Raw genomic sequence first — 19,736 nt, forward strand, 5'->3', positions numbered from 1 at the left:
GCAGTGCTGAGAATGATCCACCACCTAAATAATACCTGCTCTGTGGTGGTCCTGTGGAGGTCCTGACCATTGAAGAACAGGGTGAAATGGGGCTAACAAAGTATGTAGAGAAACAGATGAACTACATTCAGTAATTGTAGAACTACAAAGTGCTTCTATATGGTAAGTGGAGCTGATAAAATGGACAGTGAGTGTAGAAACAAGGAGGTGGTTTTAATGTTATAATATTTATATTATTATATTATTTATATTTAATGTAATTAATAGGAAATAAACACTGAGTGTGAACAGGTCAGTGTATGACGAGTGTTATTATATAAATGAAAATGTTCATACAGTTAAAAGTTGGAACAATGAGGAAAATCTAATTAAAACAAACAGCTCTGACTTTGCAAATCCTTTTTCAAGCTGTTTAGCCATGCAAAGACAGGATATGAAATATCTATTAAATATCTAATCAGCTTTTTTGTGTGTTTGTTTACATATGCTCTTTCAAAATGTTACAGCTGGAACACATTCCAAAAATTTGGGACACAGCACACGTTTTCACTTCGCTTCAGTTCATCTCAGATAAGCCTGAGCCCAAAGAAATCAGTGACAGTTTTTATTAAAGTCAAATCTTCATGTGTCTGAGAATGTTGTTAATGCTCTTTTTATGCTCAATCAAGATAGCATCACCTGTTATAATTTTCCTTTTATTTATTTTTTAGCTTTGGCAAGTATTAAAACAGGTGTTTTTTTCTGCAAACTTAAATGTCAAAAAATATTTAAAATGAAAAGTAAAAAAACCAAAAAAAAACTTTTTGGAATTGGTTGATAATAGTAATGATAATAATAATAATAATAATAATAGTAGTAATAATAATGATTATATAATAATGATAATGATAATAATAATAATAGTAATGATAATAATAATAATAATAATAATTATAATAGTAATAATAATAATGTTAATAATAATAATAATAGTAGTAATGATAATAATAATGATAATAATAATAATAGTAATAATAATAGTAATAATAATCATAGTAATAATAATAGTAATCATAATAATAGTAATAATAAAAATAATAATGATAATAATAGTAATAATAATAATAATGATAATAATAATAATAGTAATGATAATAATAATGATAAGAATAGTAATGATAACAATAGTAATAATAAATAATAATGATAATAATAGTAATGATAATAATAATGATAATAATAATAATAATGATAATAATAATAATGATGATAATAATAATAATGATAATAATAATAATAATAATAATGGTAATAATAATAATAATAATGATGATAACAGTAATAGCAATAATTATAATAATGATAACATAATAATAACAATAATAATAATAACAATAATAATAATAATAATGGTAATGATAATAATAATAATGATAAAATAATAATGATAATAATAATAATAATATAATAAATAATAAAAATAATAATGATGATAATGATGATAATAATAATAATAATTAATAATAATAATATTAATAATAATAATAATAATGATGATAATGATAGTAATAATAATAAAAATAATAATAAGCATAATACTAATACCACTACTTTATTTTTTTTTCTGGAACTATAAGTACCAAACAGTCAATGCAGTGTGATACACATACAGAGGACTGAAATGAATACTAATGATGTGACTGGTAGCGTATTTTAAGTGTGTCTGTAATTAAAAGATGCTATTAATAATAATTAGTGTGGTATATCAGTGACTGAAGTGTCTTGACGATAATGGAAAGGTACTGACCGGTTGTGCATTAGGTAACCCACCAGCCTGCAGATAAAATCCATTCCTTAATCTATTTGTCCTCGACTGAATGCTTCTAAAGCATCTGGCAGATGGGAACTTGGTAAACAAATCTTACAGCTCTTTAATAAATAAATGAAGAGACGCAATAGTGCATAGCTTCATCCTGGTGTTTACCAAACAACTCTTGAGTCATTTTAGCAGTAGTCAGTTAGACCTGACTTGATTTGTTGCCTATTTTATAACCGTTTATGCTGGTAACTTTGTACCAACAGTTTGGGAAAGGACCCCTTCTATTCCAACATGACTGTGTCCTTGTGTGTGCAAAGCATGGTATATAAAGGCAATTCCAATTGAGTCCTGACCTCAACTTAATTAAAAACCAATCTGGTTTTAAAGAAATTGGAATGTTGAAGCAGAGGTAGCTCAGCGGTTAAGGTACTGGACTAGTCATCTTAAATTGCAGGTTTGAGCCCCACCACCACCAAGTTGCCATTGTTGGGTCCCTGAGCAAGGCTCTTAACCCTCAGTTGCTTGAATTGTGTTTAGTCATAATTATAAGTCGCTTTGAATAAAAGCATCTGCTAAATACTCAGTGCCTGACCCCTTTTTGACAAGTACAAATTCCCACAGACACTCCAAAACCTTGTGAAAATCCTTCCCAATGAGTGAAGGCATCCCAGATGATCAGATGCTTTTTTATCCAGTACCATTACCAATACGATTACCCAGTGTAAAATATTATCAATGTTAACTTATTAATGTTAGGTATGTACAGTGTGTATAAATAAATTGAATAAAAAATGTTCTTTTCTGTTGTTCTTTAGGGAAACGGCCATGAGAGAGATTTTTTAGAAGACAGACGGGTTTACATAATGGATGTATATAATCGCCACATCTACCCTGGAGACGGATATGCCAAAAGTAAGCGTTTAAAGCTTTAATATTGAAATCACATCACACAAAGAGATCTATCTAATTATAACTGTACTGCTGCGTTAGGAAGAATAACATTTATGCAAATTATTGAGGCTTTTTTTGTCTGTATTTACATACATATTAAGAGTGAAATCATAAACCTTATACTGTATTTAAGAATGAAGCAGAGTATTTACTCTCCTGAAGGGGGCGGTGTTGTGCAGGAGAGGCATGATGTAGCTCATTTAACGTTCACATTCATAATCGAAATACTGCAGTTGTGACTATATCTAATGTATTTTACTGTGGTAATTAGTTCCTTTATGAACTGTTACAATTAATATCAAATGATCTGATAATTTGTTCTTATAAAAGAAAAGGAGGATATCTGACCTAAAAAAGGAATTAAAACCTTATTTGATACACAGATCAGACATAACATAATGACCACTCTCCTAATATTGCGTTGGTCCCCCTTTTGCTCCCAAAACAGCCCTGATCCCTCAAGGCATGGACTCCACTAGACCCCTGAAGGTACTGAGGTGCTGTGGTACTGTATCTGGCACCAAGATGTCAGCAGCAGATCCTTTAACTCCTGTAAGTTGTGAGGTGGGGCCTCCATGGATTGGACTTGTTTGTCCAGCACATCCCACAGACGCTCGATTGGATTGAGATCTGGGGAATTTGGAGGCCAAGTCAACACCTCAAACTCGTTGTTGTGCTCCTCAAACCGTTCCTGAAGCATTTCTGCTTTGTGGCAGGGCGCATTATCCTGCTGAAAGAGGCCACAGCCATCAGGAAATACCGTTTCCATGAAAGGATGCACATGGTCTGCAACAATGCTTAGGTAGGTGGTACGTGTCAAAGTAACATCCACATGGATGGCAGGACCCAAGGTTTCCCAGCAGAACGTTGCCCAAAGCATCACACTGCCTCCGCCGGCTTGCCTTCTTCCCATAATGCATCCTGGTGCCATGTGTTCCCCAGGTAAGCAACGCACACGCACCCGGCCATCCACGTGATGTAAAAGAAAACGTGATTCATCAGACCAGGCCACCTTCTTCCATTGCTCAGTGGTCCAGTTTAGATGCACACGTGCCCATTGTTGGTGATTTTGGCAGTGGACAGGGGTCAGCATGGGCACCCTGACTGGTCTGCAGCAACAAACTGAGATGCACTGTGTATTCTGACACCTTTCTATCAGAACCAGCATTAACTTCATCAGCAATTTGAGCTACAGTAGGTCGTCTGTTGGATCGGACCACACGGACCACATGACCCTGTCGCCGGTTTACCACTGTTTCTTGCTTGGACCACTTTTGATAGATACTGACCACTGCAGATCGGGAACACCCCACAAAAGCTTTGAGGATAAAATGTTCACTTGCTGCCTAGTATATCCCACCCGTATAATAGTAATAGTAATTATAAAAATAATAATGATAATAATAACATTAATAATGATAATAATAATAATAGTAATAATAATAATAATAATAGTAATAATAATAATAATAATAATAATTGGCACCAGTTAGATTTAGTCATCACCAGGCGTGCGGACCTTGCAAGCGTTCTCCTCACCCACAGTTATCACAGTGCTGATTGCAACACCGACCACTCCCTTGTGGCCAGCCAGGTGCGTGTATCGCCAAAGAAACTGCACCATTCCAAGAAGAAAGGTCGCCCTCGCATTAACACCTGCTGTGCAAACAATCCAGAAAAATCTGAGCGGTACGTCAGTATGCTGCAAGAAGCCCTCGCAAAGAAGCCACCGCATGGTACTATTGACTCCAAATGGTCTCACATCCGTGAAGCTGTGTACAACTCAGCGATTAACACCTATGGTAAGAAGGAGCAGAAAAGTGCCGACTGGTACGAAGCCCACTGGGAGGATATGGAACCTGTAACCAATGCGAAGAGGAAAGCTCTCCTGGCATACAAGGCTGCGCCAAACCCCAGCACATTGGAAGCCCTCAGGGTTGCTAGAAAAAACGCCCAGCAGACTGCCCGCCACTGCGCAAACACCTACTGGCTGAACCTCTGCAGCAGTATACAGGCAGCTGCCGATACTGGGGATGCAAGAGCGATGTACGAAGGCATCAAGAAAGCAAGAAGTCCCTGTATCACCAAGACTGCCCCACTCAAGTCCAAGACAGGAGAGGTCATTACTGACCAGGGGAAGAAACTGCAGCGCTGGGTGGAGCATTACCACGAGTTGTACGCAACCCAGAATGTTGTCACGAACACCGCTCTGGATGTCATCCCAGACCTGACAGCCATGGAGGAGCTAGACACAATGCCAACCATGGAAGAGCTCAGAACAGCCATAGACCGCCTCGCCTGCGAGAAGGCTCCAGGGAGCGATGGCATCCCAGCAGAAATCTTGAAAAGCGGGAAACCTGCACTACTACAGCCCCTGCACGAACTCCTCTGCTTGTGTTGGGAACAGGGATATATCCCGCATGACATGCGAGACGCAAACATCGTCACAGTATATAAAAACAAAGGGGACCGCAGCGATTGCAACAGCTATCGGGGCATATCCCTACTGAGCGTCATTGGAAAGGTGTTTGCACGGGTTGTCCTGACACGCCTGCAGGTCCTAGCGTCCCGAGTCTACCCAGAGTCTCAGTGTGGCTTCCGAGCTGGCCGGTCAACCATAGACATGATATTCTCACTACGCCAGCTTCAGGAGAAATGTCAGATGCAGCAGATGCCCCTCTTCATTGCCTTCATAGATTTGACCAAGGCGTTTGACCTGGTTAGCCGGAGTGGACTTTTCAAACTACTGAAGAAGAACGTTGCCCAAAGCATCACACTGCCTCCGCCGGCTTGCCTTCTTCCCATAATGCATCCTGGTGCCATGTGTTCCCCAGGTAAGCGACGCACACGCACCCGGCCATCCACGTGATGTAAAAGAAAACGTGATTCATCAGACCAGGCCACCTTCTTCCATTGCTCACCTTTGAACCAGCATTAACTTCATCAGCAATTTGAGCTACAGTAGGTCGTCTGTTGGATCGGACCACACTGTTACATTCCATGAGGACATGCACAGCACAGTCTGCTTCAACGGTGCAACGTCTGACGCTTTTCCAGTTAGCAGCAGAGTGAAACAAGGTTGTGTCCTTGCGCCCACACTTTTTGGTAAACATGCTGCTCGTGCCAACACGAGCAGCATGTTTGCCATCCTCTGTGAGAAGCGTCTCCGTTGGCTTGGCCACGTTAGAAGAATGGATCCAGGTCGAATCCCCAAAGATCTTCTGTATGGTGAGCTGGCTGAGGGTTCACGGCTGACTGGACGCCCCCCGACTGCGATTTAAAGATGTCTGCAAGAGGGACATGAAATTATGCGGCATCAACCCTAGTTCGTGGGAATCCAGCGCTGAAGACCGTACAGCCTGGCGACTTGCTGTTAGACAGGGTACTCAGAAAGCAGAGGAGGACAGGTAGGTTCAAGCATCTTGCTGACAAGAAAGCCAGAAGGAAGGCGCGGCAATCTCAACCACAGCGTGCGACTCAATTTGTCTGCGGCAACTGTAGCCGGGACTGCCACTCAAGGGTTGGCTTGTACAGCCACTCTAGAAGGTGCAAATAAATTTACCCGCAACGGATGCTACACCATCGTCTCCCGAAGACGGAAGGATGCCAGAGGAATAATAATAGTAATAGTAATAATAATAGTAATAATAATAATAGTAATAGTAATGATAATAATAATAATGATAATAACAATAATAATAATAATAACAATAATAATAATGATAATAATAATAGTAATAATAACAATAATAATAATGATAATAATATTAATAGTAATAATAATAGTAATGATAATGATAATAATAATGGTAATAACAATAAGAATAATAATACCAATAATAATAAAAATGATAATAATAATAATAGTAATAATAATAATAATAATGATAATAATAATAATGATAATAATAACAATAATAATAGTAATGATAATAATAATAATGGTAATAACAATAATAATAATATAACAATAATAATAATGATAATCCTTTGAGGATAAAATGTTCACTTGCTGCCTAATATATCCCACCTACTAACAGGTGCCGTGATGAAGAGATAATCAGTGTTATTCACTTCACCTGTCAGTGGTCATAATGTTATTCCTGGTCAGTGTATATTAAAATCTAGCGCGTTAACTAATTTCTTTTTCAACCTTCTGAGTTTTAGTTGCTGAACAATAGCTCTATTATATTAATAAGTCTGTCAATCATGTGAATTCATTAAAAAGTGCAGCTGGGTTTTATAGATAACGTGCGCTAGGTTAATTTTCTCTTTGTTTTTCGTCTTCTGCTTTCTCTTTGAGACATTTGTATTCGCTGACATTTAGCCATGTTCAAACAGAGTGATTTTTAGAAACTGTTTCATTTCTCTCTCATGTCTTCATCAGTAGTTGAAGGAAGAAGAGACTAATTAGGTCTTAAAGTGTCTGGAAGAGCGTTGTCTTTTTTGGGCTGCCAATTAAAGAGAGTTTATAATCATTATTTGAATGAGGAAAATCAGACAGAATTTGACTGTGTGACATTTTACCCAGTTTGTTATTAATAATTTACTAATTAAGTCCATCTGTTTCTCTGTTTTCTTTATGCATTTTCTCCCCTTTCCCCCCTTTAGCGCATCCAATTGCCCGATTGCGTCATGCCTCCTCTCCACCAAAGCCGATCCTTGCTCTGATTGAGGAGAGCGAAGCTAACCCATGCCCCCTCTGACACGTGGGCAGCAGCCGTGCAGTGCAGCTCAGCGTTGTGTACAGAGAGACACACCCTGAGAGCACTCTTTTCTCGTCTCTGTGCAGGCGCCAACAATCTGCCAGCAGAGGTCGTGATTGCACCAATCATGAGAGAGACCCAGTCTGGCTTAACCCGCCCATATAAACAACAGGCTCAGAATGTCAGGCCTTAGCCGGCAGGCAGAGCTGCGATTCGATACGATGTATTCGAGATCCCTGCATTCACCCTGTTCTTCAATGGTCAGGATCCTCACAGGACCACTACAGAGCAGGTATTATTTAGATGATGGATGATGATTCTCAGCACTGCAGTGACACTGACATGGTGGTGGTGTGTTAGTGTGTGTTGTGCTGGTATGAGTGGATCAGACACAGCAGCGCTCCTGGAGTTTTTAAATACCGTGTCCACTCACTGTCCACTCAATTAGACACTCCTACCTAGTTGGTCCACCTTGTAGATGTAAAGTCAGAGACGATCGCTCATCTATTGCTGCTGTTTGAGTTGGTCATCTTCTAGACCTTCATCAGTGGTCACAGGACGCTGCCCATGGGGCACTGTTGGCTGGATATTTTTGCTTGGTGGACTATTCTCAGTCCAGCAGTGACAGTGAGGTGTTTAAAAACTCCATCAGCATTGCTGTGTCTGATCCACTCATACCAGCACAACACACTAACACACCACCACCATGTCAGTGTCACTGCAGTGCTGAGAATGATCCACCACCAAAATAATACCTGCTCTGTAGTGGTCCTGTGGGGGTCCTGACCATTGAAGAATAGGGTGATACGATATGGTAAGGGCGGCATGGATGCTCATTGGTTAGCCCTGTCGCTCCACAGTCCAAAGACATGCAGGTAGGTTTATTGAAGGTGCTCGTATTGGAGGATTGCCCTTAGGTGTGTGTGATGGACTGGCGACCCGTTTGGGATGTTTCCTACCTTTCACTTGGTGAATAGTACCCACTGCAACCCTTAATGATATAAAACAGTGGTAAATATATAAATGAACGATATAATTAATTATCGGAACATTGTGTCTATAGGAGCGATTAAAAGAAAAATAGAGCTGGACTGGGGCACGGAGGACATGGAGTATCTTCAACTGGTGGAGCTCCACTGCGAGGGTGCGTTAAATGAGATCAGACCTGATATAATCGTCTACAACGCAGGCACAGACATTTTGGATGGGGATCCTCTTGGAGGCCTGGCCATTTCCCCACAGGTACAGAAAATAACAAAGCTTTAGCAGCTATGCATTTATATGTATGATGATGTATGAATTATGGCCAAAAGTATTTGGACAGTGCTAAGAAAGTAAGTATATGCCTTCTAGTTGCTCCTCTGGGATCAGTTGGTATGTCGGTTGTGAGCTAGGCCTTATCTTCTAACATCAGTGCCCAACCTCGTATGCTTTAAAACTAAATAGGCACATATAATTATTATTGTTATTGGTGACTGTTCTGCTACAATGGGCGGAAACTTCATAATAATCATAATAATCCTGTTATGGAATGGCAGGGAAAACAAGTATGACAAGCAAGGTCAGGTGTCCAGGTGACCTTTGCCAAAGGGCACTGACACAGCCCCATACCATGACAGACCCTGGCATGCTGATTCATCTGACCACAATACACGTTTCCACTGTGTGATGGTCCATCGTAGATGCCTCAGAGCCCCGAGAAGTCGACTCCGCTTCTGGACATGGTTAACACAAGACTTCTTTTTTGTGCAGTAAAGATTTAAGTGGCATTTGTGCATGTAACTCTGTATTGTAGTGCTTGATAAAGGTTTGCCAAAGTAATCCCTCACCCATGTGGTTATACCAGCTATTGTTTAGTGACGGTTCTTGATGCAGCGCCATCTGAGGGATGGAAGATCACGGGCGTTCAGGTTAAGATTGCACCCTTGGCCTTTACGCACTAAAATTCCTCCCGAATCCTTGAATGTTTTAATGATATTATGCACTGTAGAGGGAGAAATATGCAAATCCCTTCCAATCTTTCTTTGAGGTTCATTGTTTTAAACATTTCAATAATTTTCTCACACATTTGTTGACAAACTGGAGATCCTCTGATCATCTTTGCTCATCAGAGACCGTTCACCTGTTTGGAATCACATCATTATTTAGTTTTTTCACCTCATTACTAGCCCTAAATTGCCCCAGTCCTAACTTTTTTTGGAATGTGTTGCAGGCCTGAAATGCAGAAATGGATGTTTATTAATAAATGAAATGAAGTTGAGCAGATAAAACGTGAAATATCTTAGGTTCAAACTGTAAGTAAATGTAAGGAACACTGCATTTTTATTTGATTTGCATTTTCCCTACTGTCCCAACTTTTTCTGATTTGGGGTTGTATATGTAATTTTTACATCAGTATATTGGTAGTAACATGATAGTCCGCTAGCAACAGCATCTGATCTCTACTGGGCGTCCCTTGGGTGCCTGCAGCAGACAAAATTTCCCCCTAGTCTGCTGGGTGGGAAAAGACCAGATTAAAAAAATAGTTGGGTTTTGACGCTGTGCAAGGACCCTGGTTAGCAGCCTGCGGTACATGTACAGACGTGGAGGAACGTGGAGATTGGTGTACGACAAATGTGGGTGGACTGAGTGGATGGAGTGTGTGTCGGGTGAATACACCCTCCTCAGACACGATCGGGGTCTCAAAAAGCAGAAGACTAAATGGCTGCACTAAATTGGTAGAAAAAGGGAGAAAATGCATAAATAAAATAGAACAAAAAAGTTGGGACGGGCTCATTAAGACATTTTTTGGAAGTCTGATGGACGAATGTGGGTTTGCCAATAAGATGTGGCAGTAGAGTACCAAAGTGCCAACTCTACAATTCAGTCAACAAGGATAAATAATTTGGGGCTTATTTGATATTGATTTTTGATGGGTTTCAGGTGTCCACAAACATATAGTCGTTTTGTTTACCCTGTTATTATGCCAGTTGTCTCTCCGCTCTCAGGGCATCGTGAAGCGGGACGAGATCGTCTTCAATGCAGCACGGAAGAGAGGGATACCCATTCTCATGGTGACATCGGGTGGCTATCAAAAGAAGACGGCTCGTATCATCGCTGACTCCATCCTTAACCTGGGCAGTCGGGGTCTGATCGGTGGAGAGGTCCTGGAAGGGGCGGGATCGTCGACGGTGCCTGTCATGACGAGCAAGTCTGTGTCGGCTGCAGGGACTATTAGTTCCGTTTGATTTTCCTACGAGCTCCGATTGGTCAGTTTGTTTAAGCCTGAAAGGTGTCGTGGGGTGAGAGGTTTAGTTAGGGCTTGTTTACACTTTTTTAACTGCCTTAGATTGGGGTGAATTGTTGTGTGGTACTTTAATGAATGATCCCCTTGGGTGTGGTTTAATTCTGTATTTTATGCAATGCTTATTTGCACAAGTTAAAAATGACACTAATAATAACACAAGTAACATTGGTTGTATTAGAGGTTATTACATTTCCTATGTTTATGTCTTTATCTTACTGGCATATTCATGTTGCTTTCTTTATTGGGTACCATATACATCAGGGATGTCCAAACTATGGCCCAAGGGCCATTTGCAGAACGTTTTAAAAAAAACTGCTTAAACTGTTTGAACTCTGGGTGTCGCTTTCGTATAAAACAAATCTAAAACGCTCCCCATCTTCTTTCCCCCAACTCAAAAAATGAACACCTACATTATAGTTCCTGAGCCTGTGGATAAACATGGCGGCTCCAAGCGCCGCTCAGGTGGCGCAGCGGTAAAGTACGCTAGACGCACCAGAGTCGGGTTTCTAGATACATCGTATCGAAACTCAGCTCTGCCTTTCCGACTGGGTTGGGCGGCAGTATGAACTGAGCTGGCTGTTGTTCAGGGGCTTAGGCGTAGAGTCGGAGCATAGGTCCTCATAACTGGTACGACTGCGGCCCCTGCTGGTTGACTGACGGCGCCTGCACAGGACTGAGGAATAGCATTGAGCGGGGTGTGACCCTCCGTGCGCAGTGTCTCTCAGTGTATGAACTCGGCTCGTGCAGGTGAAAAATGCAGGCTGTACTGATTGCGTGCCGGAGGGGCGTCCTCAGTCAGCGGCAAAAGGGTCGAATCAGTATAGAGGACACAATCAGGGTAATTGGACATGACTAGAATAGGGATAAAAATTGGGGGGGGGAAAGTGGGAAAAAAAAAATAATAAAAAAAAAAAAAAAAAACATGCGGCTCCAAAGAAACCAAAACTAGGCAGCGAATGCAGAACGTTTCAATGAATCATTTTTCACTGAGTTCAGAGGAAAGTGGGTATGTTTAATTTAAAGAAGTGTAATAATCTTCCCATTAGGATTATAAACTGGTAAGTGAAATGTGGCGCAATCTTAGTTTACACTACACTGTCGATGATAGATAAGGCACTCATATAAAAAAAGGAAGTGTAACTGATAGTAATCAGGTAAGTCTGTTATATTTTTATTTGTTTTATTACAAGAGTCTGTGGCCCGTGTTTGCATATTTTTTTTACTCTATATGGCCCCCAAACAAGAAAAGTTTGGACACCTCCTTGTTAATGAATGGATTAAATGAACGTAACTAATTTCTAAAAACATTTTATTCATTTGTCTTCTTTTGTTATTTTTGTTGTGTTTATTCTGTTTTTCTTCTTTTTTTCTAGAAATATACTAGGTTAAAATATGGTCACTGGTGGCCAAAATAACAGTAACAGAGTAACAAATAAAACACAAAACATCTGCAGCCCGCGTCAGAGAATGGGGATAGAAAAGGAATAGTGCAGAACTGAGAACTATGTGTCACTATATGAGAGTCTCCTCCTGCCGTCTGCAACAACCCAACTGAACCCTAAATGCAAGCCGGGGATGACGAAACATGAGCAATAAACCCAGTACCATCCGCTCCAGAAAATGGGTCTTTACATGACCTCTGGGGCAGTTCGCTCATCCAGGGTTATCCATCCACTGCTACAATGCCAACTGGGTTCCCTGAAATTGGGTAAAGGGTTCTGGTGACATACAGCAGCAGAAAACTGGCTAATGTCTGATGTCAGATAGTAAGATCTACTGTAGCTCATGATCAAAGTTCCAGTTCAGGGTTGAACTCGGGGCTCTGTAGAGAGAGGTCTCTGGTGGCCAAAATAACAAAAAAAAACATCCGCAGCTCGCAGTGGAGAAAGCGGATAGGAAAGGGATAGTGCAGAATTGAGAACTAGGTGCCACTATATGAGAGTCTCCTCCTGGGCTCATCCATCCACTGCTACAATGCCAACTGGGTTCCCTGAGATTGGGTAAAGGGTTCTGATGACATACAGCAGCAGAAAACTGGCATAGAGCAAGCCTGGCATCACGGCTCCTGAGAAAAGCAGGTTTACCAGATAGAGGAGCTGATGTCTGATATCAGACATCAGGTTTGAAGTCAGGGCTCGCTAGATAGAGGTCATGCCATTATGGATGTCTTTTTTGAGGGAAATGGACTTGTGGAATGGAAGTTATAACCTTCTAATTTATTTACACCCAGCAGAGCCAAAGCTTAAATTATCAGTGTCTTGACACCTACTAATTTGACTGTAGGGATACTGGTAACATTGTTATTGTTTTTATTTAATATTTGAAAAATGGTGTAAATAGGTGCTGCTAATATTTCACAAATGTAAATGTAACTATTATTCATTAATAATAAATAACAAAAACATTGCTGTCTATTTTAATTAAGTACAGTGTGTGTATGTGACTTCTTGTTTTATTTATATATATATATATATATACATACAGGTATATATACAGTATATACAGTTAAGGTCAAAATTATTAGCCCCCCCTATGAAATCAAATAAAACCCTTATCCTTCCAATGAAAGGGGCCATAACCTAAAGTGTTTATAGTTTGTGTGCATCCACAAGAACAAAGACAACATCTGCATAAGGTCAAATGAACATTTTTTTTGGTTTGCTGAACTGAAACAAGAAAAAAGCAAAAAATGCAATGGTCAAAATTATTAGCCCTCTGACAACTAATAGTCAATAGTGTAGCCTTTCTGATCCAAAACTGACAACAACCTTCTTCTGGTAGTTTCTAACTAAGTTGGCACATGTCTCCTGAGAGATTTTAGCCCATTCTTCCTGGGCAATTATTCAAGATCATGCAAATTGCTTGGTCTCCAAGCATGGACCCGAACCTTGAGCTTCCTCCACAGATTCTAGATAGAATTGAGATCAGGGCTCTGAGAGGGCCACTCCAGAACCTTGTTTTGATGTCTTTCAAAACGTTTTTGACTAACTATGATGTATGCTTCGGATCATTGTCTTGTTGGAAGACCCAGTGATGACCTAACCCTAGACTGGCAGCAGATGTCAGATGATGTTATTCTTCAAAATATCCACATAATTCTCTTTTTCATGGTCCCATGAACCCGAACAAGGTTTCCTGTCCCTGAAGCAGCAAAACAGCCCCACATCATTATGCTTCCACCAGCATGCTTCACTGTGGGGACAGTATTTTTAGGGTTTAAGGCCTCGCCCTTCCTATGCCAAACAAAAGCAGCACCCATATGACCAAACAGCTCAAGTTTGGTTTCATCAGACCAAAGAACAGACTTCCAAAACTCACGCTTATGTTTCAGATTGTCTCTGGCAAAGTTTAGTCAGGCTTTGGTGTGCCCCTGGGCATATGGATGCTGCTTTTGTTTGGCATAGGAAGGGCGAGGCCTTAAACCCTAAAAATACTGTCCCCACAGTGAAGCATGCTGGTGGAAGCATAATGATGTGGGGCTGTTTTGCTGCTTCAGGGACAGGAAACCTTGTTCGGGTGCGTGGGACCATGAAAAAGAGAATTATGTGGATATTTTGAAGAATAACATCATCTGACATCTGCTGCCAGTCTAGGGTTAGGTCATCACTGGGTCTTCCAACAAGACAATGATCCGAAGCATACATCATAGTTAGTCAAAAACGTTTTGAAAGACATCAAAACAAGGTTCTGGAGTGGCCCTCTCAGAGCCCTGATCTCAATTCTATCTAGAATCTGTGGAGGAAGCTCAAGGTTCGGGTCCATGCTTGGAGACCAAGCAATTTGCATGATCTTGAATAATTGCCCAGGAAGAATGGGCTAAAATCTCTCAGGAGACATGTGCCAACTTAGTTAGAAACTACCAGAAGAGGTTGTTGTCAGTTTTGGATCAGAAAGGCTACACTATTGACTATTAGTTGTCAGAGGGCTAATAATTTTGACCATTGCATTTTTTGCTTTTTTCTTGTTTCAGTTCAGCAAACCAAAAAAAATGTTCATTTGACCTTATGCAGATGTTGTCTTTGTTCTTGTGGATGCACACAAACTATAAACACTTTAGGTTATGGCCCATGTCATTGGAAGAATAAGGGTTTTATTTGATTTCATAGGGGGGGGCTAATAATTTTGACCTTAACTGTACATACAGTATATGGCCAGAAAGCTGTGATTTGGATTAGAATGAGCAAATTATTAATCACCTTTAAATGAATTGTTACTGCTGTGATGAATATGTTTCAGCTGTCATGCAGACATTCATTTACTGTCGGTTTTACCACTGCTTTATCCTACTCAGGGCAGAGATGGGGTCTCGCACGTAAGTCGCACACACAGCGACACACAGGACTCATTTCAAACGACTCTGACTCGACTCATGACTCGCAAAAAAATTCTTCATGAACAACAAGAGTCTCTAGCGTCAGCATGTGTTAACATTAGTTACGTGTGACAATTATATACTGTATATACACTATATTGGCAAAAGTATTCACTCACCCATCCAAATCATTGACTTCAGGTGTTCCAATCACTTCCATGGCCACAGGTGTATAAAAGCAAGCACCTAGACATGCAGACTGCTTCTACAAACATTTGTGAAAGAACGGGTCGCTCTCAGGAGCTCAGTGAATTCCAGCGTGGTACCGTGATAGGATGCCACCTGTGCAACAAGTCCAGTCGTGAAATTTCCTCCCTACTAAATATTCCACAGTCGACTGTCAGTGCTATTATAACAAAGCGGAAGCGACTGGGAACTATAGCAACTCAGCCACGAAGTGTTAGCCACGTAAAATGACAGAGCGGGGTCAGCGGATGCTGATTGTAACTTTCTGCAGAGTCAATCGCTACAGCAGTGAATAAGACCCACCGCACTTAGTCCCTACTACTGAGATAATCAGCACTTGATTGGTTTGACTGTGTGTGATTGACCCACTCAGACCCTCCATAATTATACGTAATTATTGGAAATTAGTTCAAACTGAAAGTGCATGATGATGACCTAACTAATAAATATTACAATTACCTGTTGTGTCGCGCGGGGGCAAAAGCTGAGATTAAGACAAGACAAAGGGGGCGGACACACACGCAGAGATGTACACGAAACTAAAGGTTTATTAATAACAAAAAGATGGGACAAACGTAAATAGGCTAAACTAGGCTTAAAGCTAAACTAACTAAACAAAGACTAAACACAGCTAAAACAGGTCTAAACACAACTAAACACAGCTAAACAAGGTTTAAACATAACTAAACAAGAATAAACAAGACTAATCTAGACTAAACTATAACAAGAACTAGGAACATAAGATACACACAGACTAGGAACATGAGCTAAACACAAACTAAGAACATAAACTAAACAAAGCTACTAAGGCTAATAAGATTAACAAACTAAACAAAGGTGAAAGAACAAGAACGAACAAGAACAAGAACCATCAGAGTCGAACCATCAGAGTCGAACCATCAGAGTCGAACCATCAGAGTCGAACCATCAGAGTCGAACCATCAGAGTCGAACCAGCCAAGCCAAAACAGACAAACTGTCCAAACAAAACCAAACCCAAATAACCTCTGCCAGCCTGTTCCTCAGCTCTCCTTTTAAATGGTCCCTGATTAAAATCAGCTGAGGCTGATTGCTCAGGGGGACCAATCAGGAGTGAGGCATGGCAGGAGTGAGTGTGTGCTCACGGAGAGGGGGGCGTGGCACACAGGAGCTCATTGTGACAGTTGACATCACCTGTTTGGAATCACCTTATTACTAGCCCTTATAGAATTGGTGCTAATGGTTGAAAAACCATTTCTGAACCAATCAGACTTTCTGACATTATTATTATTATTATTATTAACATTACTTTTATTATTATTATTATTGTTGTTGTTATTAACATTTGTTATTATTATTATTATTTACATCAGTTATTATTATTATTATGTACATCACTGTTATTATTATTATTAATTTTATTATTATTTACATCACTGTTATTATTATTATTATTTACATCACTGTTATTATTATTATTATTTACATCACTGTTATTATTATTATTATTATTTACATCACTGTTATTATTATTATTATTATTTACATCACTGTTATTATTATTATTTACATCAGTTATTATTATTATTATTTACATCACTGTTATTATTATTATTATTTACATCACTGTTATTATTATTTACATCACTGTTATTATTATTATTATTATTTACATCACTGTTATTATTATTATTATTATTTACATCAGTTATTATTATTATTATTATTATTTACATTACTGTTATTATTATTATTATTTACATCACTGTTATTATTATTATTATTTACATCTGTTATTATTATTATTTACATCAGTTATTATTATTATTATTATTTACATCACTGTTATTATTATTATTATTATTATTATTTACATCACTGTTATTATTATTTACATCACTGTTATTACTATTATTATTATTATTTACATCACTGTTATTATTATTTACATCACTGTTATTATTATTATTATTATTATTTACATCACTGTTATTATTATTATCATTTACATCACTGTTATTATTATTATTTACATCACTGTTATTATTATTATTATTTACATCACTGTTATTATTATTATTATCAGATTATCAGATTACTTTTCCCCTTAAATTGCAGCTATAACAGTGTCCGCTTTTCTTAAAGAGCTTTCCACATGAATCCAGAGGCCATTCCATCAGAGGAGCATTCACAGGTTCAGACACTGACGTTTGGTCTAAACGCTCGACTCTCAGCCCGCATTCCAATCCATACCAATCATTTCAGTATGCCATTATCAGATGCGTCGTCATTAAGTTTGCAGCTGCACAAGTTTGAAAATAATTGAATGCTAACATTAGCTAGTTTCTAAGTTTTGCCCAAAGTTACGGTTTAGCTAACGTTTTTACCCCTTTTCGAAGGGGTTAAACTATTAACTAGTAGGGTAAAAAAAACCAGCAACCTTCATGTAACTTCATTCAACTCAAGCTAAATCTGCCACAGCAGAAATTAGAAAGTCATAAAGTTATACATCCTTCTTTTTATTCACTGGTTGATTATTACCTATAACTGTATATACTATGGTACATAATGAAAGTGCCAAATGGAAGACACTTGTGTGAACAGGGCAAACAGATTAAATGTAATTGCATGATTATAGCCTAGCTTGTGTTAGCTGTTTATTTGATTTATGTAGCTCTTTCTCTATTAGCAGGCTAGCCCAAACACGTCCCACTTTAATGTTTAAAAGCCTCTCCACTCTTGAAAATGTGATTAATGACGAGAGCGCTCCACTTCTGTGCAAGAGGAGAGAACGGGCTCCACTACACTATTCATCATCATTTCCTTAAGCACCACACAGAACTTTCTGTTCTGTTGCTACAGTCTTTATTCTTTGTGGAAATAGTTGTCAAATGCACTTTAATTCCACATAACTTCTGTTCTGTATTTGATTCAGATCCGGTGACTGGGGAGGCCATTAAATACACAGAACTATTTCTCATGTACAACCTCAGATCAGTAAAAGTTGGGACAGTGTGGAAAATGATCAGAGGATCTCCAGTTTGTCAACAAATGTGTGAGAAAATGATTGAAATGTTTAAAAACAATGAACCTCAAAGAAAGATTAAAAGGGATTTGCATATTTCTCCCTCTACAGTGCATAATATCATGTAACCATTCAAGGAATCAGGAGGAATTTCAGTGCATAAAGGCCAAGGGCGCAAGCTTAAACTGAACGCCCGTGATCTTCGATCCCTCAGACGGCACTGCATCAAGAAACGCCACTCAACAATAGCTGATATAACCACATGGGTGAGGGATTACTTTAGCAAACCTTTGTCAAGCACTACAATACAGAGTTACATGCACAAATGCCACTTAAAACTTTACTGTGCAAAAAAGAAGCCTTATGTTAACCATGTCCAGAAGCGGCGTCGACTTCTCTGGGCTCGGAGGCACCTAGGATGGACCATCACACAGTGGAAACGTGTATTGTGGTCAGATGAATCAGCATTCCAGGTCTTTTTTTGGAAAAAATGGACGCCGTGTGCTCCGGACCAAAGACAAACAGGGCCATTCAGCCATTCATTGTTATCAGGAACAAGTCCAAAAGCCAGGGTCTGTCATGGTATGGGGCTGTGTCAGTGCCCTTGGCAAAGGTCATTTACACTTCTGTGATGGCAGCATTAATGCAGAAAAGTACATACTGTTGCACATTTTAAGACGTTTGCAGGAAGAATGAGACAACATTAAAGCTGAAACACTAAATCACTTGGTCTCCTCGGTGCAGGAATGGATGGAAGAACAAATGTAACATTCATATTAAAAGCTTGTTTTAGGTGATGTCATGGGTCATTTTAAGAAAAGTGTCTGCGAGTCAGCGAACAGGCATCTGAGGGACCTTTACGGAAACAAAGCTGTTTGATCTGAAGGTCACAGAGATGTTAAACGCATGTTAAACCGTGCTCCCTGCTGCCTGCACACTTTTATAGGCCTAATTAATGGCAGTAAAGCGAATCCGGCTTAATAGTGTTTCTGTCTGAAACTTGCGTCACACAAACACACACACGCAATTCTATCCCAGATTGAACTCCCTCCCAGACCCCGACAAACCGCCCCACTTACTGGCGGAGCACACACACCTGCCACCAGGCCAGGTGAGGGACAGTGGGTGACCATGTCACACACACACACACGCCTGCCACCAGGTGAGGGACAGTGGGTGACCATGTCACACACATACACACACACAACAAACATCTGCCACCAGGTGAGGGACAGTGGGTGACCATGTCACACACACACACACATCTGCCACCAGGTGAGAGAGTGGGTGACCATGTCTCACACACACATACACACACACCTGCCACCAGGTGAGGGACAGTGGGTGACCATGTCACACACATATACACACACACCTGCCACCAGGTGAGGCACAGTGGGTGACCATGTCACACATATACACACAACAAATTCT

At 39.7% G+C, this 19,736-nt stretch overlaps 1 protein-coding gene across 3 annotated transcripts in view; it reads left to right on the forward strand.

Annotated features, from left to right (window-relative positions):
- Nucleotides 1-13,165, forward strand: part of hdac11 (histone deacetylase 11) — a 60,134-nt gene extending 46,969 nt beyond the window's left edge. For all 3 annotated transcript variants that reach the window (XM_062986866.1, XM_062986867.1, XM_062986868.1), the window contains 3 exons: nt 2,614-2,710; nt 8,519-8,697; nt 10,443-13,165. In XM_062986866.1, coding sequence (XP_062842936.1) covers nt 2,614-2,710; nt 8,519-8,697; nt 10,443-10,682 — 516 coding nt within the window. In that variant the 3' untranslated portion in view covers nt 10,683-13,165. The remainder of the gene's footprint in view (nt 1-2,613; nt 2,711-8,518; nt 8,698-10,442) is intronic.
- The last annotated feature ends 6,571 nt before the right edge of the window (nt 13,166-19,736 follow it).

The sequence above is a fragment of the Trichomycterus rosablanca genome, chromosome 24 (genome assembly GCF_030014385.1).
Source record: "Trichomycterus rosablanca isolate fTriRos1 chromosome 24, fTriRos1.hap1, whole genome shotgun sequence".
In the NCBI taxonomy this organism is placed as follows: domain Eukaryota; kingdom Metazoa; phylum Chordata; class Actinopteri; order Siluriformes; family Trichomycteridae; genus Trichomycterus; species Trichomycterus rosablanca.